Source organism: Monodon monoceros, unplaced genomic scaffold, assembly GCF_005190385.1.
Source record: "Monodon monoceros isolate NGI ecotype Baffin Bay Population unplaced genomic scaffold, NGI_Narwhal_1 Super_Scaffold_5, whole genome shotgun sequence".
Lineage (NCBI taxonomy): Eukaryota > Metazoa > Chordata > Mammalia > Artiodactyla > Monodontidae > Monodon > Monodon monoceros.
Window position 1 is genome coordinate 99,796,926 of NW_021703782.1, and position 17,827 is coordinate 99,814,752.

The 17,827-nt window shown below is 39.2% G+C and overlaps 1 protein-coding gene across 2 annotated transcripts in view; it reads right to left on the reverse strand.

Annotated features, from left to right (window-relative positions):
• The window catches only part of C5 (complement C5), a 77,865-nt gene that overhangs the window by 6,681 nt on the left and 53,357 nt on the right, over positions 1 to 17,827 (reverse strand). Inside the window, exons 28-38 of one of the 2 annotated variants that reach the window (XM_029202667.1) lie at positions 16,674 to 16,845; positions 14,624 to 14,829; positions 13,068 to 13,220; positions 12,773 to 12,838; positions 11,576 to 11,657; positions 10,518 to 10,566; positions 5,074 to 5,176; positions 4,633 to 4,707; positions 4,411 to 4,516; positions 3,213 to 3,296; positions 2,195 to 2,284 (exon numbers count right to left, since the gene is read on the reverse strand). In XM_029202667.1, coding sequence (XP_029058500.1) covers positions 2,195 to 2,284; positions 3,213 to 3,296; positions 4,411 to 4,516; positions 4,633 to 4,707; positions 5,074 to 5,176; positions 10,518 to 10,566; positions 11,576 to 11,657; positions 12,773 to 12,838; positions 13,068 to 13,220; positions 14,624 to 14,829; positions 16,674 to 16,845 — 1,186 coding nt within the window. Of the gene's footprint in view, positions 1 to 2,194; positions 2,285 to 3,212; positions 3,297 to 4,410; positions 4,517 to 4,632; positions 4,708 to 5,073; positions 5,177 to 10,517; positions 10,567 to 11,575; positions 11,658 to 12,772; positions 12,839 to 13,067; positions 13,221 to 14,623; positions 14,830 to 16,673; positions 16,846 to 17,827 lie in introns of those variants that run through there. The other variant, XR_003790770.1, reaches the window with a different exon arrangement.

Here is a 17,827-nt window from a genome sequence, read left to right on the forward strand (position 1 = left end):
ATACACAATAATTCATGCTTATTACCACTACTGCTGTGTCCAATAGAAGCCAGAGTCCGTCAAACATATGAGAAATGAAGCATGGCAAGCTCTTATGGGCACCCTGCAGTAAATCTCATTTCTTCCAAGAAGCCTTCCCAAATACTCCCAGTGTGATTCTACTGGTCATGACTGTAATGACTCATGCTACTTAAAATCACTATCTCTGATCACTGTTATAGAACAGGCTGGTTAGGCTAAGAGCAATATTAAATTAAAAGACAGAAGCACACAAAATCAAACAAAACAAGCCTTAGATGTAAAGTTCAGATTCTGATCTTTGAGATGAATGGAGTCATGCCTATGGGGCACTTCAAAGAGCCCCTTCCTTCTCTATCACTCGGGCCTGCCATGTGAGACTCTCTGTTCCCTTGCCTCCATTCTTCAGATACCTCCACTGGCTTTGATCTTTGGTTTTTGATAGGACTCCATTTTCCAACCCGTCTTTGCTTGGATCGGCAACTGTCTGACATGAAACATTCTCAATCCTGTTTCCTCTTCATTCAGGCATCAATGTTTAACCTATGGTGTGTTTGACCTCAGCTCTGAAATGACCAGCTTGAAGGGACCCATCTCTTCTATATGGCCTGAGAAAAAAAATCCTCTTATTTTTGCTTTCGATGGGGTTGCAGTGAATGACCTAAAAGCTTTTGTCCATTTTTGAGATCCTAGCTAGCTAGCAAGACGTATAGATGAATGAATGAACTCATTGTGGCAGAACTGAAGGCTGTGTAAATTAGTAGCTTAAAGACTGTCCTGAATTTCAGATTCTTAAGTACTTATGGTGGATATGGGCAATCTACCTACTGTGGCCATAGATGGATAGAGGGAATTATTTAATTTTGTTTCTATTCTATTATTCCAGCATTAACCTGTAGTTCCAAAAAAGACAGCTAAGTTTTTTCTTGAATGTAATGAACTAAATCCAGATTGCATTTACTCTGTGTTAAAATAGATTTCTTATATTTAAGAGTTAAAATAGTTCTATTATGGAGGGAAGAAATAACTTGGTTCTTCTAAATTTTAGAAAAAAATTGTTAAAACAATATAGTATTCTCTTCAATGTATTTTAAAAGTGGCAGTGGGTCTTGGCTGAGTTAGGCAACTTTTTAGCATTTTTTAAAAACTCAAGATATGAATTTGAAGGAAAGACCATGAGCCATACAAAATTCATTCTTATGGCTGTATTTCCATTAAGAGAATTCAGCGTGATATCATGGAAATAATATTGGAGACCAGGATGCATCCTAGTTCTATTACTTACTTCCGGCATGACTTCGAGCAAATTATTTAGTCTCCCAGACCCTCACTTTCTTCATTGGTAAAATAAGGATAATTCTCTGTTACCTCCAAGGGGGCTTATGGGACACCAGTGAGAAACCATATATGAAAGCAGTTGGTAAACACAAAATGCTACACGAACAGCACTGTTCTTATTTTTTATTTATAAATAACCCCCTACCAATTTTCAAGAAAAGATTTGAAATAGTGTATAATCTGTGTGCTCTCTCTCTCTCTTTCTCTATTAAAAAAGCCAGAAATAAACATTAGAAATTATGGACAGAAAATAAAGGATCTAATTCTATGAGGAATTTGAGACAAGACTACAACTGTACTTGGGCATTTGATTTAGCTCTGAGGTCCGGACAACAAGAAGGAGATGCTCCTTTTGAAATGGAGAGGGTCTCGAACATGGATTGTGACTGTGGATATATTAAAAATTATTTAGTACTGATATTTTTACCTTGTCTTTGGAGGGATTTGGAAAGTACCCAGACCCCCGAACCGTCTTTGTCTCTGTTTCTGCTCGATTGACTGGAAGAATGCAGTAGTGAAATCTTATACCTCTGTGGCTTCTCAAATATTCTCTTTGAATATGTTTTAGCACCTTTAATTCAATGGGGTCTGTGGAATAAAGTGTCTTGGCTGCGTGTGCACCTCACTCCTATCATTTTTAATGAAAATCCTATTTCTTTGCTGAAGGATAAATAACTTTTCATGTTAATGCTGAAAATTGATGGCATTTTCCTTCAAGGGAACATGTGGAATGTTGTATCTATATAATCACTGTGTAAAGTTGTAGATCTTCCTAACTGATCATGTTTTCATAAAATGTCATGTTTAATGGAACTATACATTGAACTTTTGAACTTACCATATGCAATCTCTGGTTTACATGCTGTTTCTTTTCTAGTAGCTGCAGAGATTGTCAGATCCAGTTCTGTCTGCATTTGTCCACAGTCAGCTGGATTTTGTGAAAAACAGTACAAGTCAGGTTAATGTAAGGAACAGACAGCTTTGGGAGTAAACATAGTTCTTTCTCATCAGCCCTGAGACAATCTAATATAATCTTACAAATACCAGATTCCTAAGACCTGTCCATTTTCTCCTCTTCCATAAAGTAAAACAGTATGTAAAGCAAAAACAAAACAAAACAAACAAAAACAAAATCTTGAACAAGAGACTTATTCTTAGAATGGGTAGTCACTCCACATTCAGCTCTTTAGAAATATATATGCTTCATTGAAGAAAGGAGGAAATTTTTCCATTTTGACTATAATCAAAAATCCCTTGAAGGAACCAAATTGATGAGTTGACTGATTTACAGTTCTAAGATGGAGCAATAAGTACCTAAGAAATGTATAGATTTTAAGGATTTTGAAAAACAAAATAAAACCAAAAAGAACCCAGACCCTCATGGAGTCCATTGCTGATTATTGGTGAGTTCTGGGTCTTTTCCTTGGCCAACAAGAAGTAAAACTGCCTTGATAGATGAAAGACTGAATGGAGAATGTCACTATCTGGGAAGGACAAGGGGAAAGAAAGAGGAGCTAGTGGCTCAGTCTGGAGCCTCTGTTCTCTTAGGCTATGGTCCTATTACACTAAAATGACCAGGTGAAAAGTAACAATTTCACATCATGTTATCCTTCTGATATCCAACAACCATCTGGATGGTATTTCTCTGCCTCTGTACAGTAGGAACTATCGGGTTGTCCCAGAGCTGTTGAAAAGTAGCTTTACAGCGCTCAAGGAATGAGCTTTCAATCAGATGAGATTACATTTCTACTTCTGAGAAACGACAGTTTGTCAAACAGCTTCCCCCAGATTAGTCCCGGATTATGAGTGGCTGCTTTAAACAAGCACGCAGCCTAAACACATTAAACAAAGTTTACCTTCGACACATTTGCACATTACTCCTTCACAGACTTTCTGAAGTTTGGTATGGGACATGCTATAAAACATGGTACACTGTTTATCTGCAGCAATGAAAGTGCAATTAGAAGAGGTGGCTTGATGAACGCACAACAATTTACCCCATCAATGAGTCCCTCTCATGGGGCCTTGGAGATTACCTATTCCAAACCCTCTTTTTGTAGCTGAGGCCCAAGGAAGTTAAATTATGAATTGTCTATCCTAACATGGGCCCCTCTACCCACAAAATATTCTCCCTTTCTGTGCTTGAAATTTTACTCTTCAATATTCATTTCTTAGAATGAAAATATTTGGTGCTTCAGTGAATGAGAGGAAAAAAATTATATTACATGAGAGTCTATTGAAAGAATTGTAATTGGTAATTATTTAGGCTGGAGAAGAAAAGAAACTATATATTTACATAGTTTTGGGGTTTTTTTCTGTCACTCAAGGAGAAGAGAGGCTCACTATGTTCTATATGATTTCAGAAGTAAAACTAGATTGAATGGGTCTCAGAGTTTGGTTCACTTTAAGAATTTTGTAACAAGTAGAACTGTCCAAATTGAAGTCTTCTGTCTTGTGAACCAAAGTGCTCTCTAATCACTTAATATTCTCAGAAGTGGCTGAATGATCAAACGTGGGGGTCATTCATTTGACATTTATCAATACACATTATGTACCTGACACTGTGCTAGAGATTAGGGGCACAAGGATGAAAACATTCTGTCTGGGGTTGTGGAGAAACCAATAATAATAATAATAATTAATAATAATGCAATGTGGCAACTGCTATAATAGAGCTCTCTGCAAAATGTGATGAGATTATAGGTGGAGGAGAAGTTGATTCTGGGAGGATTAAAGAAATAGTTGGGCGAGTGGGCATCTCTAAAAAGGAGAGATGCAATGAATAGTAAAACTGAACACCAAAGATAAACTTGAGGCAAAGAATTTAAGTTGGGAGCAGTCTAATCCAGTTATTCTAAACATGAAGAAACTGAGGACCAGAGAGGTGAGATGATTTGTTCAATGTCACACAGAAGTTGTTTGTCCAAGTTGGGAATGTTTGTGAGGAATGAGCCCTGGGAGAGGCGATACATAAAATCTGCAGGCCTCTAGTGCATTTCTACATAATGAATACAAAGCAGTCCTCTGAAGAAACTTTAGAGTAGAGTTGATTACCTGGTCTGTGGTACTCATACACTGTGAAAGTAGTAGGACTCAGAAACCCAACTTGAAAAAGTTCAACTATCCGGAATCGAACACAAAGGAACTCATTGGAAGGAATCTGTTTGACGAATTCAAGGTTTAAGAAAATTATGGGAGAGGAGAGACTCATAATATTTTAGGCTGCAAATTTTGAATAGTAATAATAAATGAAGAATGGTGAGAGGTGGAACTTACCGAGTTCAGTTGCAGAATAACATGTCCATCTTTGATTTCATAATCAGTTAATAGTTGATCCACCCCTTCCACAAGCTAAGGGAACAAAGAGGAAAGCTCAAATTTAATTTCATGGACTTTTTGTTTAAATGCATTCACCCACTGATGGAATGTTAGGTCATGGGGATGTAATTCACTATATAAAGACATTGAAGAGCAGCTCCTCCTCTTGAAAAAGTCTGAACACGTCATTGTATGCACTCACATTTTTCAGACCATGCAAGTATATGTCCCTATTTCACTTTGAAAAATAAAAACTTAGGTAGATTGTTGGTTTGAAAAGAATATTCTGGCTGATTCTATGAAAGTGACTATTAGAAGGAATGGAAATAGCTTTGTTTGTAAAATAATGCAATAAATAAAAGCAGGTATCCATAACAACATTTAAAAGAAAACATTTACAGCTTTTAAGTCTTCTGGGTTTGCATTGACTCCAGTAGGCAAAGAGATATCCATCACTGCATGGGAGGACCCAGATGATGATTCTTCACTGCTGAGCTTGTAGCTAAAATAAATTAGAGATTAGGAAATGAAACAAATAAATAAATAAGATTCTTTAAGAAAAGCCCCTGTTCCTTGGTAGGCTTTAACTTTCTAATGTGAGTCTCCAGTTTTTTGCTTCTTTACAATATATGTGTTGCAATCTCTGAATTTTAGAGATGCAAGAGATTTCTGAGTCATCTATTCCAACTCTTTACTCACTTGACCGGTTATCTCAATGGACCTCCATTCTGGGGTTGGAAGAGATCATAAAAGCCATTCAGTCCAAGCTCCTAATTAGCTAGTTGAGGAAACCGAGGATGAGATAAGGTACTTGTTCAAGCTCACATGACTATCTCACCTCAGAGCTGCATAAGTCTCTTGATTCTCATCCTAGTTCTTTTTCTAACGGAGAATATTCAAAGAAGAAAATTAATTGTATATTGGAAAGAAACTCAATGAGCATGTTCAGGAAAAGACTGGAAGGAAACACACTAACATGTTAGAAGCTACTTTCTCTGGATGATGAGATTATAAGTGATTATCTCTTTTCCATGCTTTTCTCTATTTTCTAAAATATTCATAATAGATATTTTATTTAAAAAAATGTTTCAAGGACTGTCCTTCATCTAGGAATTGTGCTTGTGGGGAAGCTGAGGAGAAAGGCAAAGGGGGTAAAATGGGAGATTTGGTTTATTTTGTTTTTGTTTTTCTGGTATGAGAGAAAAGAATACTGAAATTCCCATTTACTGAAATTCCCATTTCCAATACTGAAATTCCCAGTAAATTCCCAAATCAGTAAATTTGGGTTTTATCCCAGTTCTGCTGAGGGTTTTCCCCAAATTATTTTCCCTTTCTAGAGCTCATTTTCTTTTTTTTTTTTTTATTTTCTTTTTTGTAAAATTAACTGTGAAGAAGTATAAACTCGTGTTTTAAATTTATCTTTATAATTCCAAGCCTTCATCTTGAGAGGCAGAGAGGCCTGTTTCTATGATTAAGCAAAGTTAGAATACTTAAAGGAGGAGCAGGTTGGTGGCGTAGGGACTGGATGGGAGTGTGGTTCTGCAAAGGTTGAGTTTTAGGTTCCAGCCTCACCTTATGATGTGGGAGAGGCAGCCGGACATTTGAGAGTGGAGCTTGGGAGAGCAGCTGGGATTAAAGGAAGAGCCTGGTGAGACAGCTTCATAAAGGGGAAAATGAACTGATCTCACCCAAAGGAATAAATATGAGTGCAATGGGAGGTATTATTTGAATTAGTGAGGTGGCAAGGGACCTCTTTTCCCTAATCATATCTTATTGAACATATATAAAGCAGACTCTACTAGAAGTTTTAGATGTCATATTTACCACAAAACTTTCAATATTATAAAATTTCCGGCTTATAAAAATTTAACCCCATTCTTCACCAAATTAACAATTTAGAACAAAATATAAGGCAACTTGGAACTGAAATGTGACATCTAGCATCTCCCTAATTGGATGGGTGAGTGTCACCAGAAGCAGAGAGCTCTGGCTCACAGATGCAAATACTCTGTCAACATGATGGAAAAGGGCCTCCTGAGTGAAGAGTGTCTATGAAAAGTTGCTGGAGCCTTGATGACTGGTTGCCATGGTGACTGTTTCAACCGTGGAACAGAAACCTTCCTTTCAAGAAGCCCTTTGCATGCTGCCAAGGACAGCAATCTTTCCCAAAGGCATTTTGTTCCAGGAGAAGGAGAGAAATGAAATCCTTTTTTCTTTTCTTATGAATACAACAGAGAAGTTGTAAAAAGCTAAATACACGAAAGAGACCCTCTGAACATAGAAATTGTGTGCTGGCATTTTTTAAATCAGGAGAGTGTATATTTGAAGGCAAAGAATTTCTCACATGAATAAGTACTGCACAGTTACATTTGGAATTTATCCAACCCAGCTTCAGCATCACAGAGCCAAAAGCATGTTCCACCTGGTTTTTTGAACATTTTGTCCCCGGTTTATAAAAACCAAAGGGTAGAATATGCAGTATTACATCTCTGTTGCTATCTTTTATATATTAACAATCTGGAACTAGGCCTCCTGTCAATGAATTCAAATGAACAAGTTTTTGATGAGAGCCTTTTAATGTATAGCAGAGTTGTGGAACTACCGGAAAGCAATTTGGGATCAGATAGTCCAATATCCTTAGTTTACAGAAGAGGCCCAGAGAAGTAAGCTGATTTGCTGAAGGTCATGTGAGTGTTTCATGGCAGAGGCTGCCCCACAGGTGTCCAGCTCCACTATCATAGAGTCCTTGTGCCCACTCAGTGTACCTCCCTGTAGGTCCCACACATTGATTCTAGCTTTGCCCAGAACAAGTTTGCTCATACCTCCCTGTGACAAGTGCTATGGGTTTAAACAGTGATCACACCCTGTCCTCTAGAAGAGAGGTACCCAAGAGTGGGAATGGCAGGAAGCAAGCTGCCTGGGAAAGGGTGACCTTAACAGGACCTTAGGGAATGAGGAAGGGTGTGTGAGGGGGAACAGATGGCAGAGACTGGCCAAGGAAGGAAGGAGGGACTTCGAGTGGGCTAGCTGATGAAGGAATCCTGAGAAGAGAGTGACTGAGCTAGGGACCACAGACAGGGCTGCAAAATGCTGGGAAGGAGGTGGTGAGAAATTCTGTGCTATTCCTCAAGGTCAGTGGTCTAAGATTACACTAACTGAAGGATGTGGTTTAGAAACTGGACTGGGCATCAGGATCTGGGCTTTGAGGCCCTAGCTCTGCCTCTAACTCTGTGAGAATTTGGCCAGTTACTCACCTCTTGGGGTCTCAGTTTCTTTACTTCTGAAATAAGAGGATTACTATATCATCCCTAAAATCCTTTTCAGCTCCAATCTATGACACAACTCTATGGAATTTCTAGTTTACCCATACTCAGTGCTTTGCATCATGTGTGATTATAAGTAAAAACAGCAAAATACCAGCCAGTTGTTGAGAATAGGAAGAATTAAGGAAACAGAACAGAACAGGAGGTACTAAGGGGTGGTGGAAAGAAGGAAGAAGCCTGTGTTCTAGTCCTGGGTCTGCCATTAACTGATTCACTCTGTGTGATCACTAAAGTATATATACATATTTTCAAAAACCTATATTTTCATAAACGTTTTAGGATGGTGGTTTGGTAAGCAGAATAATGGCCTCCAAAGATGTCCGCCTCTTAATCCCCTGAAGCTGTGAATTTGTTACCTTACATAGCAAAAGGGACTTGTAGGTGTGATTAGGTTAAGGATCTTGAGCCAGGGCGATTCTCCTGATTGATTATCTGCGTGGGTCCAATGTGATCACAGGGGTCTTTATAAGGGAAATAAACAGGAGAGTCAGAGAAGGAGGTTACGGTGATGGAAGCAAGGGTCTGAGTCAGAGAGAGATACTGGAAGATGCTGTGTTGCTGGCTTTGAAGACGGAGGGAGGGGCAACAAGCCAAGGAAAGCAGGTGCCTCTGGAATCTGGAAAAGGCTAGGACGTGGATTCTCCCCTAGAGCCTCCAGAAGGAACGTGGCCCCAATAACGCCTTGATTTTAGGACGTCTGACCCCCAGAATTATAAGATAATACATTTGGGTTGTTTTAAGTCATTACAGTTATGGTAAATTGTTACTAGCAGCAATAGGAAATGAAGATAGTGGCCAATTCAGGCCTTGGAGTTAGTTTGCTAAGGGCTCAGCATCCATGGTTCTTAGCCCTGGCTACCGTTAGAAGAACCTCCAGGGGTGAGCCTGGATGGAGTTTTGCATAGTTCTAAACTCTCTCCAGCTGAATTCAATGTGCAACCTGACTTGAGAACCACCGGCTGGCTGATAACGGCCAGGGATTTTACTGGGTGAACATGATTTTTCTAAGTAAAAGTGTGGAAGCTGCTTCTGAGAGAATCTTTTGCTCTTTCTTTTCCTAATACTTACATATCATATCTTTACCTTTCTGGAAGACAAATTAATATTTTAGTGTTTGAATTAGAAAAAGGCCAAAAATGGGAGAGAAAACTATATATGAGCAAAACAAAGCTGTTCTGTACAGTAAGTAGCTATTTCATGGAATAAATTGATACAGCCACTATGGAAAACAGTATGGAGGTTCCTTAAAAAACTAAAACTAGAACTACCATATGACCCAGCAATCCCACTACTGGGCATATATCCTGAGAAAACCATAATTCCAAAATATACATGTACCACATTGTTCACTGCAACACTAGTTACAAGAGTCATGACATGGAAGCAACCTAAATGCCCATCGACAGATGAATGGATAAAGAAGATGTGGTGCATATATACAATGGAATATTAGCTATAAAAAGGAACAAAATTGGGTCATTTATAGAGACGTGGATGAATCTAGAGATTGTCATACGGAGTGAAGTAAGTCAGAAAGAGAAAAACAAATATCATATATTAACACATATATATGAACCTAGAAAAGCGGTACAGATGAACCGGTTTGCAGGGCAGAAATGGGGACATAGATGTAGAGAACAAACGTATGGACACCAAGGGGGGAAAGTGGCGGAGCAGGGGTGGTGGTGGTGGTGGTGGGATGAATTGGGAGATTGGGATTGACATATATATACTAATATGTATAAAATGGATAACTAATAAGAACCGGCTATGTAAAAAAAATAAATAAAATAAAATTCAAAAACAAAACAAACAAAAACAAGTGAATGGATAAAGAAGATGTGACACATATATACAATGGAATATTACTCAGCCATAAAAAGGAACAAAATTGAGTTATTTGTAGTGAGGTGGATGGACCTAGAATCTGTCATACAGAGTTAAGTAAGTCAGAAAGAGAAAAACAAATACTGTATGCTAACACATATATATATGGAATTTTAAAAAGCGGTACAAATAAACCTAGTGGCAGGGCAGGAATAAAGACGCAGACGTAGAGAACAGACTTGAGGGCACAGGGAGGGAGGGTGGGGAAGAGGAAGCTGGGATGAAGTGAGAGAGTAGCACTGACATGTATACACTACCAAATATGAAATGGATGGCTAGTGGGAAGCAGCTGCATAGCACAAGGAGATCAACTTGATGCTTTGTGATGACCTAGAGGGGTGGGATAGGGAGGGTGGGAGGGAGGCTCAAGAGGGAGGGGATATGGGGATATATGTATACATATAGCTGATTCACTTTGTTGTACAGCAGAAACTAACACAACATTGTAAAGAATTTATACTCCAATAAAGATGCGAGAAAAAAAAAAAGAATACCTGCTATGCTCCACATTAAAAAAGTGAACAATTTTGCATCTTCTGGACATTCTTATAATTCAAAAATATTTGAAGAAATAATACTCTGGCAGAAGTGAGACCCTGAAGTCTACTCTCCCCTTGGTGGAAACAGGCTCACCTGGCACATGCCACTATGCGCTTGTATTCCGAGTTGCTGTAGCTGCGGGCTGGCACACACAGCAAACAAACAAGCAAACAAACAAACAAAAATAAGAGTAAACCTTTTTTAGCTGTTTTGCAACATGTCAGAACAGAATCATTAATGAGCACGTCTCTAAACACACTTAAAAATGATTTGTGATTTGGAAGTTGTCACTTTTGATGATTTTAATGGAGATTCGTGGCCACTGACAATCCCAGGAAGTCTTGAAATCATTAGAACAGTTCTCTGCTCTCCAAGAACTTATAATTTAAGGAAGGAGTCATTTAAGGTAAATATGTGTTGGTCACGTGTCTGGGGGAGGTAGCAGGGAGGAAGAGCCGACGCCTGGATTTGCTGGTAGTTGGAAATTTCCTGCAGGAACAGGCTTCTGAGCCACAAACAGAAGCTATCAGGGCAGAGGGTAAAGGAGAACTGGGGTGTGCAAGCGGCCTTGCTTCTGGACTGGGAGGGGAGAACCAACCCATCAGAAGAGGGATGAGAGGGCCACAGGTTAAAAAAAAAAGGCACATTAAGAAAGGATCATAAGTCCTGGAGAGATCAAGTTGAAGGTGGAGGCACAGAAATGTGCATTTGCCAAACTCCTTGGGATACAGAAAGGGTAAGGGATGGAAACCCAACAGAGTGATGAGAGAAATTCAGGGCCCAGGAATGGAACACTGACACAAAAGTAACAGAAATTCAAGTTTCTGAAATTAGACCCTTCTGTGGCTTTACAGCTAGTTACATTTTTTTTTTATGCTACTTACATTCTTAAAGTAATTTTCAGTCAAAACAATTTCTGGATCAATAGCGGATACATTTAGCTTAGATATTGTTATTTAATATCAATTTCCAACTATTATTAGTTACCTGTATTATAATAAATGGCAGTTATGTTTACTCAGATGTCAACCTGTTAAAGAATTTGAATAAGAAAATTGTTTTTTTGATTTAGCATGTTTTTCCTAATCAGGGAAGCTCTTTGGCATTCTTTATGCTTAACCAAAATTATAGTGTAAATCATGATGTTTTACCTTCAATTTCCTGAGCTTCAATTTTCAAATGGAAGCTGCAAATTTCCTCAGAGGTACTGGTTTTGTGAAACACAGTTTTTACCTATATTGGGACAAGTAAACAAGAGTATTCTGTTTAAAATGGGGAGTGGAAAAGGTATTATGGCAGTACTGCAGCTAGAAATGAGATGCTTAAAGTATTTTCACCACCCAGTGCAAATGGTGTACATTAAAGACCATTTTCCCAGCAACTGGACTTTCAGCAAACTCCACAATTTGAAACATAGCTGAGAAGCCCAAGGTAAGCAAAAAACGATCTCTGTCCAGTCAGAACCTTGGTCCAAATCCCACGCAGTCAAATCTGAGCACCTCACTCTACAGGAAAGTTTTTAAGACTTTCATCCTTGTGCCTGTACACTAATTTTACAGAGAACAGCACAAGGTCATGAAGTATGGTTTTCTTCAGCCCACAAACCACTGTGGTAACAACAAATTATAGGTATGCGTGGAAGGGCAGGGGTGCTGCCAGAAGTAGGTATAGTGGGAGTGACCAGAAGTGACAGAAAAGTGGACCATCCATCTCCCCACCCTCACGCAATCTTAGAAGCAGTCTTTGAAGGAATAAATGTATTAAAGATGAGCACACAATTAAATAATCAACAGAATGTTAACTTATGCTCCGAATACATAGTTTATTTTATTTGAGGCATTTGGCAGTTACACGTTTTTCTAAGCTGTTTATATGTGTCCATGCAATCTATGGTTAAAAATAGAAGAAACTTAAGCCCTTACATATCCATCAATCCCCAATGATGCTGGACAAGTGAGGTGAGACTATGTTACTAACCACCACATCCATGTATATACACGTATGAGTGTATACATACAAGTCACATGTATATATACATATATAGACATAAAAATTATTTATCTCTCTATATAATTATATATATATATAATTTCCACAAATACACAGACTACATACATATAAAGATTAATAAAACCATTTTCAAAAAGAAATTGTGGGGACAGCTGCCAAGATAGCTAGAAAGAATGATAAATGACTCTTACCTCAGTCATGGTTACCAAAGCCCAGATTTCTGTAACTTTGTGGCAAAGTCCCTAACTTTCTTTTATGTTACTTAGTACAAGCTGACACATAACCCCAATTAAGTCACACATAACCCCAACTGAGTCGGCTCTCCATGAAATACTCACATGCACTGTAGCCAAGCCATTGTTTTGTCCAGTACTTAGGACAACAAGGTCATCATTGAAAGGCACCTGGAAAGATTTTTGCGTTCAGTATTATTTCTCATGCGTATTTACTTTGCACAAACACGGATTTGTAGGCTGTGGACAGTAAGAACTATTTCCAGTTACTTGTATGTTTAAATATACCTTAAAATAATCTAAAATGTGGTAATTAGAAAAATACGTATTAGCATCTGTAACAGATGATTTCAAAGGTCCCATCCGATTATAAAATACTATAAAAAAATCCTTTATTTACCTCTACTGGCCTCCCAAGGAAATTCTTCTCTGTCATCTTATAATAGTAGAGGTCACCTTTATGCTTGTAAGAAACTTTGATATCCATATTCAAGTGGAGTTTTTTAACCAGGAGTGAATACTCTGTCAGGCCCTCGATGGCATTAATTGTATCCTATCAACAATCAGCAAGGCACAAAAATAGGTTTACTTATTTATGTACTCTCTGTTTACAAATACCCTTTCTTATGAGAAGGTGAGTCAGCATTGCCTGGAGATGAAACTCCAGCTGACTGAGTGAGACTGGTTAAGGGTACCCATGTGGAGGTGGAAGGAAGATCGTCCCCCTCCCCCAATAAGGATGCTGCCGTTAGCAGGGACAGAAAGGCAGTGTGGCCTCACGTCCAGGTTCTCTACCTGTCCTGAGCACGTGACTTCAGGCAAGTCACTCTTTGTAGAATATCTCCAACTCCTTGCATGACAATGTATCTCCTTCTCATCCTTAAGTCTCAGCTTAAATATCCACACAGTGAAGCCATAAAGAAGCTCCCCCTTCTCACTATTCTGTTTTAATGTTCTTCCCTTCTGCCCTTTAGAGCATTCATCTCAATTGGTAATATTTTTATGTAGAGTTTATCATTGGCGTCCCCCACTGCAATATAAGATTCATGGGGGCAAGTAGTATATTTTTCTTGGCATCCATTACATTGAGTAAGTACACACACATGGTAGCTATTCAACAAGTATTTGTTGAAGGAATAAATGGATGAACTTAATTTTTCTGGACTTCATCTTCTTCATCTACAAAATTAGGAAATGTGGCTGGATCAGAGATAGCAAATTTGTGGCTACCCTCTCTGCCCATGTCCATGCAGCCAGTGCTAATAAGCGGGGTCCTCTCTTCTCTAAGCCTCCAGTTGTACCCACGATGAAACCATTTGCCTCCTCGGATTAGATGATCACTAATGTCATCCTGAAGGACCCCTCTAGCTCTAAATTTTATATACATATACACACACACCCCGTCATTGTCCAAGCATCCAGGGAACAGGGAAGATGCTAACATTTGAGATAAACTTGAATGTAGATGTACACTAAACAACTGCATGTAGTTATAATGTAAAATATACATACTTAAATGAGTTTACATTGGTAGGTAGATAGATAAACATGTTAATAATCAGTATTCCTCTCACTTTTTATTTGTTTTGTGGAAGGGAACATCAGTACCTTTGCATGGCAGCTGCTGTTTCTTACATAGGATTTAACTCTCCTAGCCCTTCATGGTAATTAAGAATCATAAAGGAAGTACTGGGCTTAGAGTCAGGAGACGTGAGTTCTGATTTTGGCTCTGCCACTAACTCCCTGAATGAACCTCCTGAGGCTGACTTGCTCCTCTGTATAAGAAGGGTGTCAATGCACATATCCATTAGGGTCCTTGATTCTAGTCCTTTATTCATATCTTTGGTATGCTCCCTTGGTGACAGAAGCATGGAGGTCAGAAGGAGTGTGGAATGTGTGGTGTGGGAGGCACTAAAAATATCTCCAGGAGGATGGACCCTGAGAAAGAAACATTACCTGGGTCGAATAAAAGCCACCTCCATACCTCTGCTCTTCTGATAGCCATTTGATGATTAGATTAACGTAATTCATGTCTTTCAAGCTCAGGCTGGTAAGTAAGGCATAGGCTGTGGTTTCTACCATGTGTGCTGTGCTGGTATAAGGTGCAGAGCCGTCTTTCTGTTGAAGATCATCTTTCCAAAAACGATATATTGGTGGATTACCTGAACATCAACAAATCACACTGGTAAATATGATGAAAAGTGTGAATTTGGCATAACAATTCTAGCAAGTTTCTAGAAGTTTCTTCTGGTAGTGGCCTTCTGGTTTCCAGAAATTTTTTACTCTTTTGTAAGAAGAACTTTCTCAAGGTGACCAATACAAACAAGATCCCTTAACACAGGGCTCTTTTAACCTATAATGGAAAAAATCTAAAAAAGAATGTATATATATTTATATATATAATATATATGTATTTTATATACATATATAAAATTGACTACAGTTCCCTGTGCTATCCAGTAGGACCTGGCTGTTTATCCATTCTATATATAATAGGTTGCATCTGCTAATCCCAACCTCCCACTCCATCCCTCAAAATTTTGACGTTATCTATTTACACATCAGAATTACCTGATTTGCATGACTTTGGACAAAATGTTTTCCCTCACTTGTGGAGGCTGTATTTAGAATGAAAGTTGTGGTTTTGAAAGATACGTCCAGATCAAACATTATTTGAATTATTAAGTTCCCTTCTAGCTCTTAAATTCTATGATTTTATGATTCATTTCTTACAATACCCAAGACATTTCTTTTGTGTTATTTGAAAAGTATTATACAAGTGGTTTTGAGGTATATGTTAAGAGTCAGTCATTTTTAAATGATGACAGAAGTCAAATTTTGTAGATAATGATAAACCTCATGTAAGATTTATTAAACTTTTAGAAAACCTTAGTCAGGAGACAGCTCAGAAGTGCCCAACCATGCTGGTGCTGGTCTAGGCACATTGGCCAATGACCACAGCTCCTCTCTATTTCTTTACTCTTGACCCATGGGAAGCAATATCTTTACTTTTCAAAATGAAATATATACCTTTGTAGTCAACCTGGTACAATACAAGCTAGGTCATGCACTCTCCTGGGGCTCACACTGGCCCCCATAGCACCTTGATGTGAATGAGACTCAGGCACCCCTTGCTCAGGGTAGAAGCTGACTCAAACCAGGGTGCATGGATGGGGGAGCAGAGCACAGGCTGGATTTCAGCCTTAATTCACCTGCTTGCTTGGGCGCTTTGAACATTGCACAACTGTATACAGGAGTCCTGCAGAGCTCCAGTAATGACCTCCAAGGTCCTGCATGGCACTCCCTCACGCTTTCCTTCCCTGACATCACTTCTTACCCTCATCTCATTTCTCTCCAGCCATACTGGCCTCCTGGCCTTTTCTGGAGCACCAGGCATGCTCCTACCTCAGTAATATGCAAAGTTGTTTCTCCACCAGGAAACACCCTTCCAGAGAGCCACTGGCTTGCTTCCTCACCTCCTTCACGTCTTGACTCAAACACCATCTTCTCAGTGAGGCTTAAGCCTGACAACCCCATCTAAAATTACAACTCACCCCCTCACCCTGTGTCACTTCCCTGCTTCATTTTTCTTCACATCAGTCATCACTAAGCTATTCAGTATATTAAATGTTTTAGCTATTTATCGTGTTTGTCTCTCCCTAACTAGAATGTAAGTTTCATGAAGGCCTGATTTTTTTTTTTTTTTTTGGTCTGTTGCTTTATCCCCAGAGCCTAGAACAGTGCCTGGTGCATAGGAGGTACTCAATACTCAATACACTCAATACACATTCATTCCTTTGTTGAATTAAGGAATGAATAAAAATGTGCTGAATGAGTGACTAAGTAAATGAATAACAACGCTTATTCCATTGTACTGTGATGATTTGTTTCTTGAGGGCAGGGATGGTGTCTCACTCCACTATGCATGCCACCACCCCTTCCCCAATTAGCAGACGCTACATGCCTAGTAGACACTTGCCGAGTACCTGTCAGGAACAAGTCATACCTTTAACCAAAGCTTCCTTCTTCAGGGCTGAGACAATTGAACGAAACTGTGGGTGTGTTTTATCTCCCAGGGAAAGAGCAAAAGCAGCAATGGCCAGTGTAAAAGTACTCTTGGTCGAGAGGGTATTTTCAAGCAGGAAGGTGTCAGCTTTAGTTACAGCTGTGCTGACTTTCTGGAAACAAGAGCAGAAGATACCTAAGTTTCTTTGTCAAGCATCGGCCTATCAACTGATGGGAACTTCCCCCAGATGGCACCACTCTGGGGCAGGCAAGATGAAGGGTGGAAAGACAAATGACCTAATGGAAATGGATGGTGTCTCCCTGAAGCAAATCCTTCCGGGAGAAGGAGCAGAGTGTAACCTGGAAAGTGAAAACGAGATTGTCCACATCCAGTTGTTTTAGTTTCTGAATCCTCCCCTCCTCGGTAGAGGTTTTTCCACTGAATTTCTGCTTCCCATGTCAGACCTAGCCTCTGGGAAGAAGAAGCACCAAGTATAGACACAGCTTTCTCCATTCCCCCCCCAGCATAGCTGAGACAGATTCACATTTTCAAAAGGAGTTTTAGTAACTAAAACCATCAGTAGCAGAAAAAGAGCCAAGCTGTCAAAGTACTTTTTGATCCTAAGGATTCCTTGGAAAATAGTCTTTATGACTTTGTCCTGAGACAACTAAAGTAGTTATTTTGGATAAGTAGATGAGGAGGTGGCATGGTGCATCGCTGCTGACATCTTGCCTGGTGCATTCTCTCCCAGCACCACTGCTAACTTCTCCTTGTTGATTATTTTGCCTTGCTGGATATATATATAAAACAATTCTCTTGAACTAAACTAAATGATTATTTTGTTTTGTGGTTCGAGTCCTATCAATCCCCTTGGGTTTTTCCATCTTGGTTCTGTCTGCTGGTTTGAAGGACATGTCTAATTTACTTCCCAGATCAGGGTCTCAATTCTATTAACCTTTGGAATCTTCTATATTGATTCACTTAAGTGGACCCTCTCCTTTCTCCCTTCAGCTTCCAAGCAAATGAAACAGCACCACCCAAGGCAGCAAACGTGGTATGGGGCATCCTCAACAGTTCTGTGATACAGAGTACCTCAACATTCTGTATTCCGGGTTATAGAACAACAGTCACATACGTGGCATAAGATTTAGCAG